The 11539-nt window shown below is 47.8% G+C and overlaps 1 protein-coding gene across 1 annotated transcript; it reads left to right on the top strand.

The window, feature by feature from the left end:
* NUDT19 (nudix hydrolase 19) lies at window positions 1-11539 on the top strand. Its single transcript, XM_040976486.1, has 3 exons — window positions 1-1084; window positions 6491-6698; window positions 9568-11539. The coding sequence occupies exons 1-3, from the start codon at window positions 374-376 to the stop codon at window positions 9771-9773; spliced, it is 1125 nt and encodes a 374-aa protein (XP_040832420.1). The 5' UTR covers window positions 1-373; the 3' UTR covers window positions 9774-11539.

The following is an 11539-nucleotide window of genomic DNA, read 5'->3' as shown; positions in this document are numbered from 1 at the left end:
GCTTGTGTTTTGACTACTGCGCAGCAGGTGCCTCCTTTCAGCACTGTGGCTCTGAGTCCGTGTCTCCCGAGCGGTCATCCTGCATGCCTCCGGTCAGCAGCTGGAAATGACAATGGCTCACCAAGGGTGACGAGTGACGCGGTTGGGCCGGAGGACACCCCCAGGCGGTGCCAGTTTGTCTGGGTGACTCGCTCCTCCCACAGCGCTGGTGAAAGGCGGCATAGCCCACGTTCACCCAGGACTTTGGTACTCATCCTCAAGCCCGGGAAGATCACCGGCTGGTGCAGAGGAGGGACCCACAACCGGCCCAGGAGCTGTCGCCGAGCCAGATCCCGAACCCGGAAGTCGCGCGCTGCCGCCGCTCGCTCCGACCATGAGCGGCTCCCTGAGGCCGGGCCCAAGCACTCTGCGGCGGGCAGCCTCCGTCATGCTGGTGGCCGGCTGGACGCGCCCGAGCGCCGCTGCCCGGTCCCCGCCGCCCGCCGAGGGCTTCCGGCTGCTGCTGCTGCAGCGCGCCTCTAGCCAAGGTTTCATGCCCAGCGCGCACGTCTTCCCGGGCGGCAGGCTGGACGCGGCCGACCGCTCGTCCGACTGGCTGCGCCTCTTCGCACCGCACCAAGGGCCGCCGCGCTTCGGCCTGGGTCCGGACTTGGTAGGGCGCGCGTCCTTCCCGGCGGTGCCCGACGTCCGGCCCGACGGGGACCCCGCGGCGCTGCCGGATGACGTGGCCTTGCGCATTTGCGCCATCCGTGAGGCCTTCGAAGAGGCCGGCGTGCTACTGCTGCGGCCCAGGGGCCCTCGACCGAACCAAGGTTCCGAGGCTCTGAAGCCGGGCCGCTCTCTCGAGCCGCCGTCGGGCCTGGCCGATTGGCGCGCCAGCGTCCGTAGTGACGCGCGCCAATTCCTGCACCTGTGCGCGCACCTGGACTGCACGCCGGACATCTGGGCTTTGCACGACTGGAGTGTGTGGATCACGCCACACTCGCTCCAATACCGCCGCCGCTTCGACACCGCGTTCTACTTATGCTGTCTGAGCGAGCCGCCGCTTGTCTGCCCCGACCGGTCTGAGGTGGTGCACTCCCAGGTAGGGTTTCCAGGCGGCTGGGGCAGTGGGGTCCCCCTGGGGGGTGGGAGGGAATATGTTGGAGGGCTGCTCCACGGATAAGCCAAGGGCCAAGAGCTTGAAAGAGCCAGTGAAAACCATTATGAGTGGTGAAATAAGGCAGCCCCCCACCCCAAACAAATATCATTTGTTCTGTCCGATATACGATAGCCAGTAAGTAGATGTGGGCAGCTGCGGACATACATACACTCTTGCAGATGAACAGTGTAACGCAGACCGGCGTACTGGGTTACCATGCAGTATACGTCTTTACTCCCGAAGAAAGAAGGATTCACATGATGGTACATTTGAATATACACGTGCAATATGACACTACATGTTCTACTCATACCTAGCATGTTATTATAAAGTTAGATATTAAGTCAATCTTGTAATGTGCCAAGGGACTGTACTGCTATAACCATTTGGAGAATGATAGCCTGGGTGGAAGGGAGGGAGGACAAAACCCCTATACCTACAAGACTGTATCGTGGTAAATAACGAGAAAGAAAAGAAAATTAGCCAGGAAGCGGCCGAGCTGGCCATGGACTGCCTTGGTCAGCCCTGCATCCCTGCAGACCAAAGCCATGGCCTTGGGGAAGTGCCCTGCCTTCCTTGGCTTTGTGGTCTTGATGTGCTGACTGATGGGATTGCCATGGATACAGCCAGATGCATTTGCCATCTAGAGCCATGGCATCCCCATCCCTGAATTGAGGCAAGTGTGCAGGATTGGAAGGACGCGAGGGCAAAGAGGGTGTTTGGATAGCGGCTTGGGGATGCCTACCTCCGGTGCCTAAGTGCCTGATTTGTTCAGTCCAGCATCCCGGGAGGCCGCATAATGGCCCAAGTACTTGGGTCCCTTCCACCCATGGGGAACCTGGATGGAGTTCTGGGCTCCTGGCTTCCACCCGCACCCAGCCCTGGCTGTTGGTGACCACTTGGGGATTGGACCAGCGGATGTCTCTGTCACGCTGCCTTTCAAATAAATAACTACATCTTATGAAAATAAAATATATGGAGCATGTGTAAGTTATGCAAATACTGCACCATCTCTCTCACACACCCCATCCACAGACTTTGCTATCTGCAGGGTCCTGCAACCCATCTGTCCTACATATTGAGGGCTGACTGAATTTCTCCCTTCTGCTTTATGCATTGTCATACATCTGACTTTTATTTGTATTATAAATTATAGTAATCTCTTATTTTCTTTTTCTTTAGACAGTCAGTATAGACAGTGAAAATGAGAAGTTGACCTGAATACTATTTTTAGCACTCTCCATTTCTTTGAATAGATCTAAACTTTCATCCTATCCCTCTGCCTAAATATTAGCTTCCTCTGATATTTCATGTTCATGTCTTGTGAGAATCCTGTAAACTTTGCGTATCTAAAAAAGACTTGGGAGTGGCACTGTGGTACAGTGCATGAGGCTTCTGCCTCGTGCTGCCCTGGGATCCCATGGGGGTACAGGTTGGAGTCCTGGCTGCTCCCCCCGATACAGCTCCCTACTATTCTTCAGGGGAAAGCAGTGGAAGATGGCCCAACTCCTTGGGCCCCTGCACTCATACAGAAGACCTGAAAGAGGCTTCTGGCCTCAGAATGGCTCACCTCTGGCCACTGCAGCCATTTGGGGAGTGAATCAATGGATGGAGGATCCCTCTCTCTGTTTCTACTTCTCTGTGAAATTTATCTTTCAAATAAAACTTTTGAAAGCCCTCTCTAATTTTTTTTTTTAAAACTTGACATTATCTTTGCTTTTTTTGTAGGGTTTAAAAAGATTTATTTTGCCAGTAAGAGTTACAGAGAGACATCTAACAGCCACTGATTCACTTCAGATGGCCAGAGTGGCCAGCACCGGGCAGGGAGAATTCAGGAGCTAGGAGCTTCAGCTGGGGCTCCCACATGGGTGGTAAATACCCAGAAACATGGGCCATCCTCCACTGCTTTTCCTAGGTCATTAAGAGGGAGCTGGATAGAAAGTGGAGCAGAAGCTTCATCTGCTATAGCATGCTTGATTCTCCCTTTGTTTTTCCAAGAGGTTTTCGTTAGGGGGCAGCACAGTGGTGTAGCAAGCTAATCCTTCACCTGTGGTGCCAGTATCTTATATGGGTGTTGGCAGCTATCCCGTCCACCTACCTGCTAATGGCCTGGGAAAGCAGTGGAAGATGGCCCAAGTTTTGGGCCCCTGCATCCATGTGGGAGACCTGAAAGATGCTTCTGGCATGTTGACAAGTTATTTTCTTTCTATACTTAAAACTTACTGCTTCATTAACAAAATATTTGAGAGAGTGAGAGAGCAGGATCTTCCAGCTGGTAGTTGATTTACCCAAGTACCTGTGGCAGCCGGGATCAGACCAGGCTGCAACCAGGGACCTGGAACGTCACGTGGATATTCCTCATGGGTGGCGGGGACCCAAGTACTGGAGTCATGTGCTCACTCCTGGGATGTACTTTATTAAGAAGCTAGATCTGAAGTAGAGTAGCCAGGATACAAACCAAAAGATTTGTTTTTATTGAAAAGGCAGATTTGGGCCCAGCGCGGTGGCGCAGTGGTTAAGATCCTCACCTTGCATGCCCGGGATCCCATATGGGCGCTGGTTCTAATCCTGGCGGCCCCTCTTTTCCCATCCAGCTCCCCGCTTGTGGCCTGGGAAAGTAGTCGAGGACGGCCCAAAGCTTTGGGACCCTGCACCCACGTGGGAGACCCAGAAGAGGCTCCTGGCTTCGGATCGGCATAGCATCGGCTGTTGCGCTCACTTGGGGAGTCAATCATCGGACGGAAGATCTTCCTCTCTGTCTCTCCTCTCTGTATATCCGCCTTTCCAATAAAAATAATAAAATAAATCTTTCAAAAAAAAAAAAAGAAAAAGAAAAGGCAGATTTATAGGGAAGAGAAGACAAAGATTTTCCATCCACTCGTTCACTCCCCAAATGGCCACAACAGTCAGAGCTGAGCTGATCTGAAGCCAGGAGCCTCCTCTGCATCACTCAAGCTGGTGCAAGGTCCCAAGGCTTTGTGCTGTCCTCTACTGCTTTCCCAAGCCACAAGCAGGGAGCTGGATGGGAAGTGGAGTTAGGCAAGAGACAACTGGAGCCCATATGGGATGCTGACACTTGCAGATGACAGATTAGCCAATTAAGCCATTACACCTATCCCCCAAATCAGGCACTGTTAATAATAGGATTTGGGTATCCCAAGTAATACCTTAACCTGTTGCATTGCAGCATCCTCCCTCACCTCTACTTAATTTACTTAATGGAAACTCTGCTATCACTTCCTTTTGTTTCCTGTGTAGATTGTGTGTGGCTGGTTTTGCTCTTGTGTTTTGGTTCATATGACTGTTTCAAATACTTTCGCGCAATGATTGTAACAACTTGATTTGTTTGCTTTGTCTTATTATTTCTGTATTTCATCCCTCTCCCTATGTCCTCGATTCCAGTCTCACAGGTTGGACTAGTTCATGTCTTAGAGGGCACTGAGACCTGATTCAGGGTCTCACAGTCTTTTTCTTCCTCTGTTTATTTTGTTCAGTTGCTCTGTTTTGCAAGTTAGCTTTCTTTGCATATGGAGCAGAGAATCTGCTATAAGTGTCATAGTATTTTTCACTTGTTATTTTCTTCTTTGGAAGTTTATTTGTTAAATATATATATATATCCTTTTGAAAGGCAGAGTTGCACAGAGAAAGAGGGAGATAGATTTCTATCCACTGGTTCACTCCCCAAATAGCCGAAAATGTTTGGGACTGGGCCAGGTCGAAGCCAATGCTGGAAGTTCCTGGAAGTTCCTTTTAATTCTTCTAAAATATTTTTTCATTTCTCTGATCGTCTTGATACTCTCCTTTACATCTCTGAAGCAGGGACACAATCCAGTGTTAACTGTGGTTTAGTCCTTTGTTTATTGAACGATTTGTTTGTTTGAAAAGCAGAGTGAGGAGAAGCAAAGGGAGACATGGTTTATACTCCGAATAGCTGCAGTGACGTGGATCGAACCAGGAGCCTCTGACTTCATCTGGTCTCCTCTGTGGCTGGCAAAGACCCGAGTAACTTGGCCTGTCTTCCGGCTGTTTTTCCAGGCATATTAGCAGGGAGGCAGGTCAGAAGTGGAGCAGCCAGGGCTGATATGGGATATGGGCGCTGTAGGCAGCAGCTTCATTGGCCCCTAATCCTTTTGAAATGTCTATAATCCATTTAATCCTAAGGCAGTTGAGTAATACATGAAATAACGTAAGAGGCAAAGATTTGCTTCCTATAGAAACCCACAGACAAGATCTGGACAGCATAGCAGCTACCCTAATACAGCTGGAGTGAGTCTTGTTTGATAGGCCTTCAGAAATTCAGATCACTGAAAACCACAGAGGAATGGTGGTTAGCATGAAGGAATTTCAGGATGTTGCCAGCACAGGTTGGCCGTGTCATTGGTGGCCCCATTAGAGAATGAAAACACCCCGGTCAGCTCTGTTGTCAAGATATTCTGGGTAGCTGGCATTTAACGCAGAAGTTAAGTCTCTTCTTGAGTTGTCTACATCTCATTTTGAAGTACCTAGGTTCCAATCCCAGCTCCATTCCCCATTCTAGCTTTCTGCTTATGTACATCCTGGGAGGCCATAAGTAACGGCTGGATCTTCTTGGGTACATCAACAGGTCCACTCCCGAAGTGAGCACAGCGATTGGGGCTGGATAAGAGCCTGCAACTCCGTCTGGGTCTCTCACATGGGTGGCAGAGCCCCAGCTACCTGAACCGTTACCCACTGGCTTCCGAGGCACTTTAGCAAGGAGCTGGACAGGAAGCAGAACTGAACTTCAACCTTCACTCCAGTATAGGCAGCTGGCATCACAAGCTGGCCCGACCTGTCGTGCTGGCCATGTAATTCCGTTTCCCATGGCCCGTTTGGAGTCTCCTGCTGCCTGCTAGTCCTCAGGGTCAGTGACCAACAAGTGTCCTCTAAACACGATCAACTTAGGTGTCCTCATAGATTCTTCCATGCCGTCTAGAGGATCTGGCATGACCCAGATATGCTTCAATTTGCACTCCTCAGTTAGATCTTAGGTACTGACCTGACAGCTGTGTACAGAATGAACCTTGGGGTCCCGGTGCAGTAGCCTAGTGGCTCAAGTCCTTGCCTTGCATGTGTCGGGATCCCATATGGGCGCCGGTTCTAATCCCGGTGGCCCTGCTACCTATCCAGCTCCCTGCTTGTAGCCTGGGAAAGCCCAAAGCCTTGAGACCCTGCACCTGTGTGGGAGACCCGAAAGAAGTTCCTGGCTATCAGCTTCATATTGGCTCAGTTCCAGTCATTGCAGCTGCTTGGGGAGTGAATCAACTGTCTCAAGATCTTAAAAAAAAAAAAAAAATATGAACCTTGGGAAACCCTTCTTGTCTTACACAGTGGTCATCTCCTTCAGAGGCAACCAGAAGTTTCATTTCGAAGGAAATTTGGTTGGCACCCCCACAGTTCTACGAACTAAAGAGACTTGAAAACTTTTCCTCTGTGTCTGACTTGCACACCTTCTGTTTGGACCGTGCCTCGGAAGGAGTGGAAAGATGGCTGCCAATCATGTTATCCACTGCTGATGGGAGCATCGAGCTTTTACCGGGTAAGTCTTGCTGGTGTACGTATTCACATTCAGTACGCGAGGCTGTGTGGATTAGAGCCTGGGAAGCACAGTCCACAAAGTATTAACTCAGTAAGATCAAAGCCCGTAAAATAGCCATGGCACTTACTAGAGCGAGAAATCCTGGACAATACGTTATATACGTGTATCTTGCACATTTTCTTCTTTCAAAAATAAATTTAGAGTCAGAGTTTTACACAGAGGGAGAGATTTTCGATTTCCTGGTTCAGATGGAAGCCAGGAACCTGAAGAGTTCTTATTCCAGTTCTCCCATGTTGGGGGCAGGGCTCAAGTCCTTGAGTCATCCTCCACTGTTTTCCTAGGCCCTTAGAAGAGAGCTGGATTAGAAGTGGAGCAGCTGGAAGTTCACCTGGCACCCATGTGAGATGCCGCCATTTACCTGCTATGCCACGGTGCTGGCCCCTACTCTTTAAGAATATTCATTTATTTGACAGAGTGACAGAGAAAGAAAAGTAGAGACAATACGGTCAAAGATAGGTTTCTTTCATCCGCTGATTCACTTCCAAGAGAGCTGCAATAGCCAAAGCTGCTCTAGGCTGAAGCCAGGAGCCAAAACTCCATTTTTGTACATATATGGCAGGAACACAAGTGCTCAGCCCATCATCCTTGGACTTTTCCAGGTGCGTTAACAGGAAGCTGGATCAGAGGTCAGGCAGCCAGGGCTCCAAACACTGCCCTGAAATGGGGGTGCCAGCACTGCAGATGGCAGCTTAATCCACTACCCCACAGTGCCAGCTCCTACACACTTCAAGTTTTGCATAAATGTATTTCCTAGACACTGACAGAGCTCTTTCTCATGTGTGTTACATTTCAGTTCTGAATAATTAGTGCTGGTAAGCAGGCGGCTCATTTGACCAGGAGAAGTCATTGAGGGCCGGTTGATGCTGGCCTAGTGCATGCCAGAGCTCTGATGGTGCTCCACCCTGGAGTTTTGTGACCCACCTCCCTTCATGGCTGCCTGCCTGATTCCTGAGACCAGTGAGAACATTTGCATCACAGTCTGCAGGGCCACAGGCTAGCAGCTGTTGTATCAGTGGTAGCTTCATTAAACTATTAGAACACATTAAAATAGAAAAAGTATAGTCATGAATTAATGTAAAGTTGCAGGTTGATGGCTAGTGCTCTGGCATAGCAGATGAAGCCACTGCATCCTATGTGGCTGTTGGTTTGAGTCCTGGCTGCTCCATTTCCATCCCAGCTCCCTGCTAAGGCACCTGGAAAAAGCAGCAGATGGTACTACTCTTTGGGGCCCTGTGATCATGCAGGAGACCCAGAAGAAGCTCCTGTTTTCTGACTTCAGCCAGCCCCAGCCCCAGTTGTTGCCACAAATTGGGGATTAAACCAGCGAATTGAAGATTCTCTCTCTTTCTGGAATTCTGACCTTCTGATAAATAAATTTTTTAAAAGTTACCTTACACCAGTCATAAATGCTTATGCATCCAAAGCAGATCTTTGGCAGGGATTGAGGAGGTGAGTGGCACAACTGATAGAACACAGAACAAGATGGCGGCTCAGTGCAGAAATGATTTTATTAATTTATACTGGGGCCACCATCCATGCTTTCAGGATGGCACACTTTGTCTAAGAATACACAGACTTATGGGCCCAGCGTGGTGGCCTAACGGCTAAAGTACTCACCCGCAATGCACCAGGAATCCCATATGGGCGCTGGTTCTAGTCCTGGCGGCTCTGCTTCCCATCCAGCTCCCTGCCTGTGCCCTGGGAAAGCAGTCCAGGACAGCCCAGGGCCTTGGGACCCTGCACCCGCGTCGGAGACCTGGAGGAGGTTCCTGGCTCCTCACTTTGGATCAGCACAAAACCGGCTGTTGCAGTCAGTTGGAGAGTGAATTATGGGACGGAGGATCTTCCTCTCTGTCTCTCCTCTTCTCTGTGTATCTGATTTTGTAATAAAAATAAATAAATCTTAAAAAAAAAAAAGAATACACAGACTTTGATACCCCAAATGAACCCAGGTGTGGTACAAAGTTCTCTTTAATTTTTAACTTACATGAAGCTAGCAGGTCTTAGAATAGTTTTTTTTTGTTGTTGCTGTTGGGTTTGTGTGTGTGTGTGTGTGTGTGTGTGTGTGTGTGTGTGTGTATTAACTAAAACTGAAGAAAGCAAGGGAGAAGAAATTAGCATAGAGTCTTGGTATGCTGTGATCTGTTATTTACAACTGGAAGAAAGCAAGAAGAAAAGACAACATTGAAGCTAGGGATGCTTCTGTTAGTTTCAATCAAAGGGAAGCAGGAAGGACAGACACTGGGTCTACTATTTGGTGTTCCAAGGTTAGTCACACACCCAGGTGCTCCTAGCTTGTGATAAGCCTCCTTGTCTACTGAGGCACTCAGCTCCTTCAGGTGAGATATTAAAAATATAAGAAAGGGGGCAGGCTTTTGGCCTAGTGGTTTAAGGTGCCCACATTCCGTGTCAGAGTTCTGAGTCTGATACCCAGCTCTGGCTCTTGACTTGTGCTTCCCACTGATGTGGACCCTGGCAGGTGGGCTAGAGATGGTGAAGGCTGCAGTACCTGGGTTCCTGGCACCTTCATGGGAGATTGGAACAGTATCCATGGCTCCCAGCTTCGGCCCATCACTAAGCCTGTTGCAGGCATTTGGGGAAAGAACCAACAGCCATAAGTAGTACAGTACACTTTCTCCCACTCTCTTTTTCTGCCTCTCAAACTGAAAAAGAAAAGACATTGAATAAGCTCATAAAGTCAGGGCCTTCTAACATCTTAGTTCCAAACAAGCTCTGATTTATGTGTCAGTATTATATTGGAGTTACTAGTAAAATAACACTTTGGAATTAAAATTTCATTATCTTTCAGGAGATGAGCTCTACTCGGAAGATTCAGACCTTTTAGAAAGAGTTTTGTCTACTGAAAAAACAACAGAAGAGGTCATGAAGGAAGGCAGGAAATTGCACCGGATAGTGATATACGACCCCCATCTTTATCATATCCACGTAAATATCCCGTCAAAGTACAAACATGTTTATCCTAAGAACTCCGTGGCAAGTAAGAGCCATTTGTAAGGTGCTGATGCTACTGTTCGTGGTCATGAATAATGAGAGTTGATTCAACTTACTCAAAACATAAGGAAATTGGTTACCTGTCAAAGTTACGATGCACTGTGTCTTCCATCAAGCTCTCTGGCTTATTTTATCCTCTAAAGCTTATAGTATGTCACGAATATAAAGCTTATACAGTATTAATGATCTTACTACCCAAACACGAATACCATGAGCAGCTTCTTGTATCAGAAGTTTCAATCAGGTGCTCACTGCCAGTGTTCCGTTGATCCACTGAATTCCACTTCCTTTCGCAAGGTGCCTTGGGAACTCCGGGTGACCCATGAGTTTCTTAACTTTCTGCTGGAATTAATTAAAGAATGTTGAGTTAGATGGTGAATCGCAGACTGTGACAGCCTCCAGATGATCATGCGGCTGTATTTTATCTTGATTAACATACAGTTATTTACAAAAACCAATAGCATTCGTTATTGTATTTCCCAATTTGTACATCTGTTTTAATATTTTAAAGAAATAGGAAGTCGTAATAAAAGCCATTGCTACTTTTACTGCAGAGCGGTAGTTATGCAAAGAGGGTTAGAGACATGTGGTGTTTTAATTAATGAGTTTTATTTTTTGGTACATTTAATGTAAATATTTTTCCACCTCTTTTAAAGAAAAGTGTTTACTGATTAAAGGTGGTTAAGGCTCATTCTTTTTCAAAATCCTTTACTAAGTCCTATAGTTGATTTCATTTTTTTTCATGTAATGTCTTTGTTCTCTACCAATAACATAAACACGATGATAAATACAAGTAAAGTGTGTGTGGTTTTTTATCCTTATTAGAGGAAGTAGTTTTCTGCCCTGGGCGCTTTGCTTTCAGAGAATATTTACCTCTACCCAGAACTTGTGGTGGTCCCAGTTGGTGGGGAGAGAAATCTGCTGCTGCCATTTGGTTGGGGGATGCCATGGGTACTGTGAAATAACCCACGATGTGAGGAATAGGCACCCAATACAGAGTTGTCTGTCCCAGAGTGAGAACACCACTCTTAAGTCAAATCAGTCTCTCTCCCTGTCTCTCTTGCTTGCTGATGAATAGTTACAACATATAAATTGTGAGAACTACAGATATGATTCCAGTTGACTTCTGAATCTACACAAATTCTTCCTGACTTTTGGGTTTGAGCTCTTTTCACTCCCACAGGGTGCTAGAATGTGACAGCTGGAAAGGACCCCTCGGTGTCCTCCGTGGTTTTGTCAGTGAGGACTCTGGAATCAGACCCACTTCATTCCCCAGGGCCACAGCCAAGAGTAGAACCTGCTGCTAGTGCCGCATCCCTTCACTGGTTACTCTGGCCCAGTGCTGGTTCAGATGTCCTGATAGTTAGGTGACTGGTTTTTCTTCTTAGGAAAGATACAGCTTTGTTGTTGTTCATCTCTGCTTCATCCCAGGGCTATGAGCAAGAAACTGGAATTTTAAGTGGATCCCAGGATTCAAACCCAGAACTCTGATATGGAATACATTAAACTATGTCTTATTTGCTGCTACACCAAGTATCTAACCCAATAGTACAACTTCTGAAAAAAAAAAAAAAAGCTTCCCACTAACATCAGGGTTGGGAGTTGGGCATGGAGGTGGGTTCTAGATGCAGATACTGAATTCCTTCATTCTCAGGGGACTACTTGGCTGACTGCAGTCTCATCTTGACTACTCACAGGATAGAAACCAGCCCATACAATCACACCCTACTAGACATATGTCCATTTCCAGCTCCAAACCAATCAGGATC

The sequence above is a fragment of the Ochotona curzoniae genome, unplaced genomic scaffold, assembly GCF_017591425.1.
Source record: "Ochotona curzoniae isolate NIBS_2020 unplaced genomic scaffold, NIBS_Ocur_1.0 contig_2699, whole genome shotgun sequence".
NCBI lineage: Eukaryota > Metazoa > Chordata > Mammalia > Lagomorpha > Ochotonidae > Ochotona > Ochotona curzoniae.
Note: the sequence above shows the minus strand (reverse complement) of the source record. Positions and strands in the feature narration are given on the sequence as shown.

Bases quoted from the DNA above. Each gene is read 5' to 3' on its own strand.
- NUDT19 (XM_040976486.1), top strand. From the start codon at position 374: ATGAGCGGCTCCCTGAGGCCGGGCCCAAGCACTCTGCGGCGGGCAGCC. The intron at 1,085-6,490 runs GTAGGGTTTCCA...TGTCTTACACAG, and splicing joins CTGAGGTGGTGCACTCCCAG to TGGTCATCTCCTTCAGAGGC. The intron at 6,699-9,567 runs GTAAGTCTTGCT...ATTATCTTTCAG, and splicing joins GAGCATCGAGCTTTTACCGG to GAGATGAGCTCTACTCGGAA.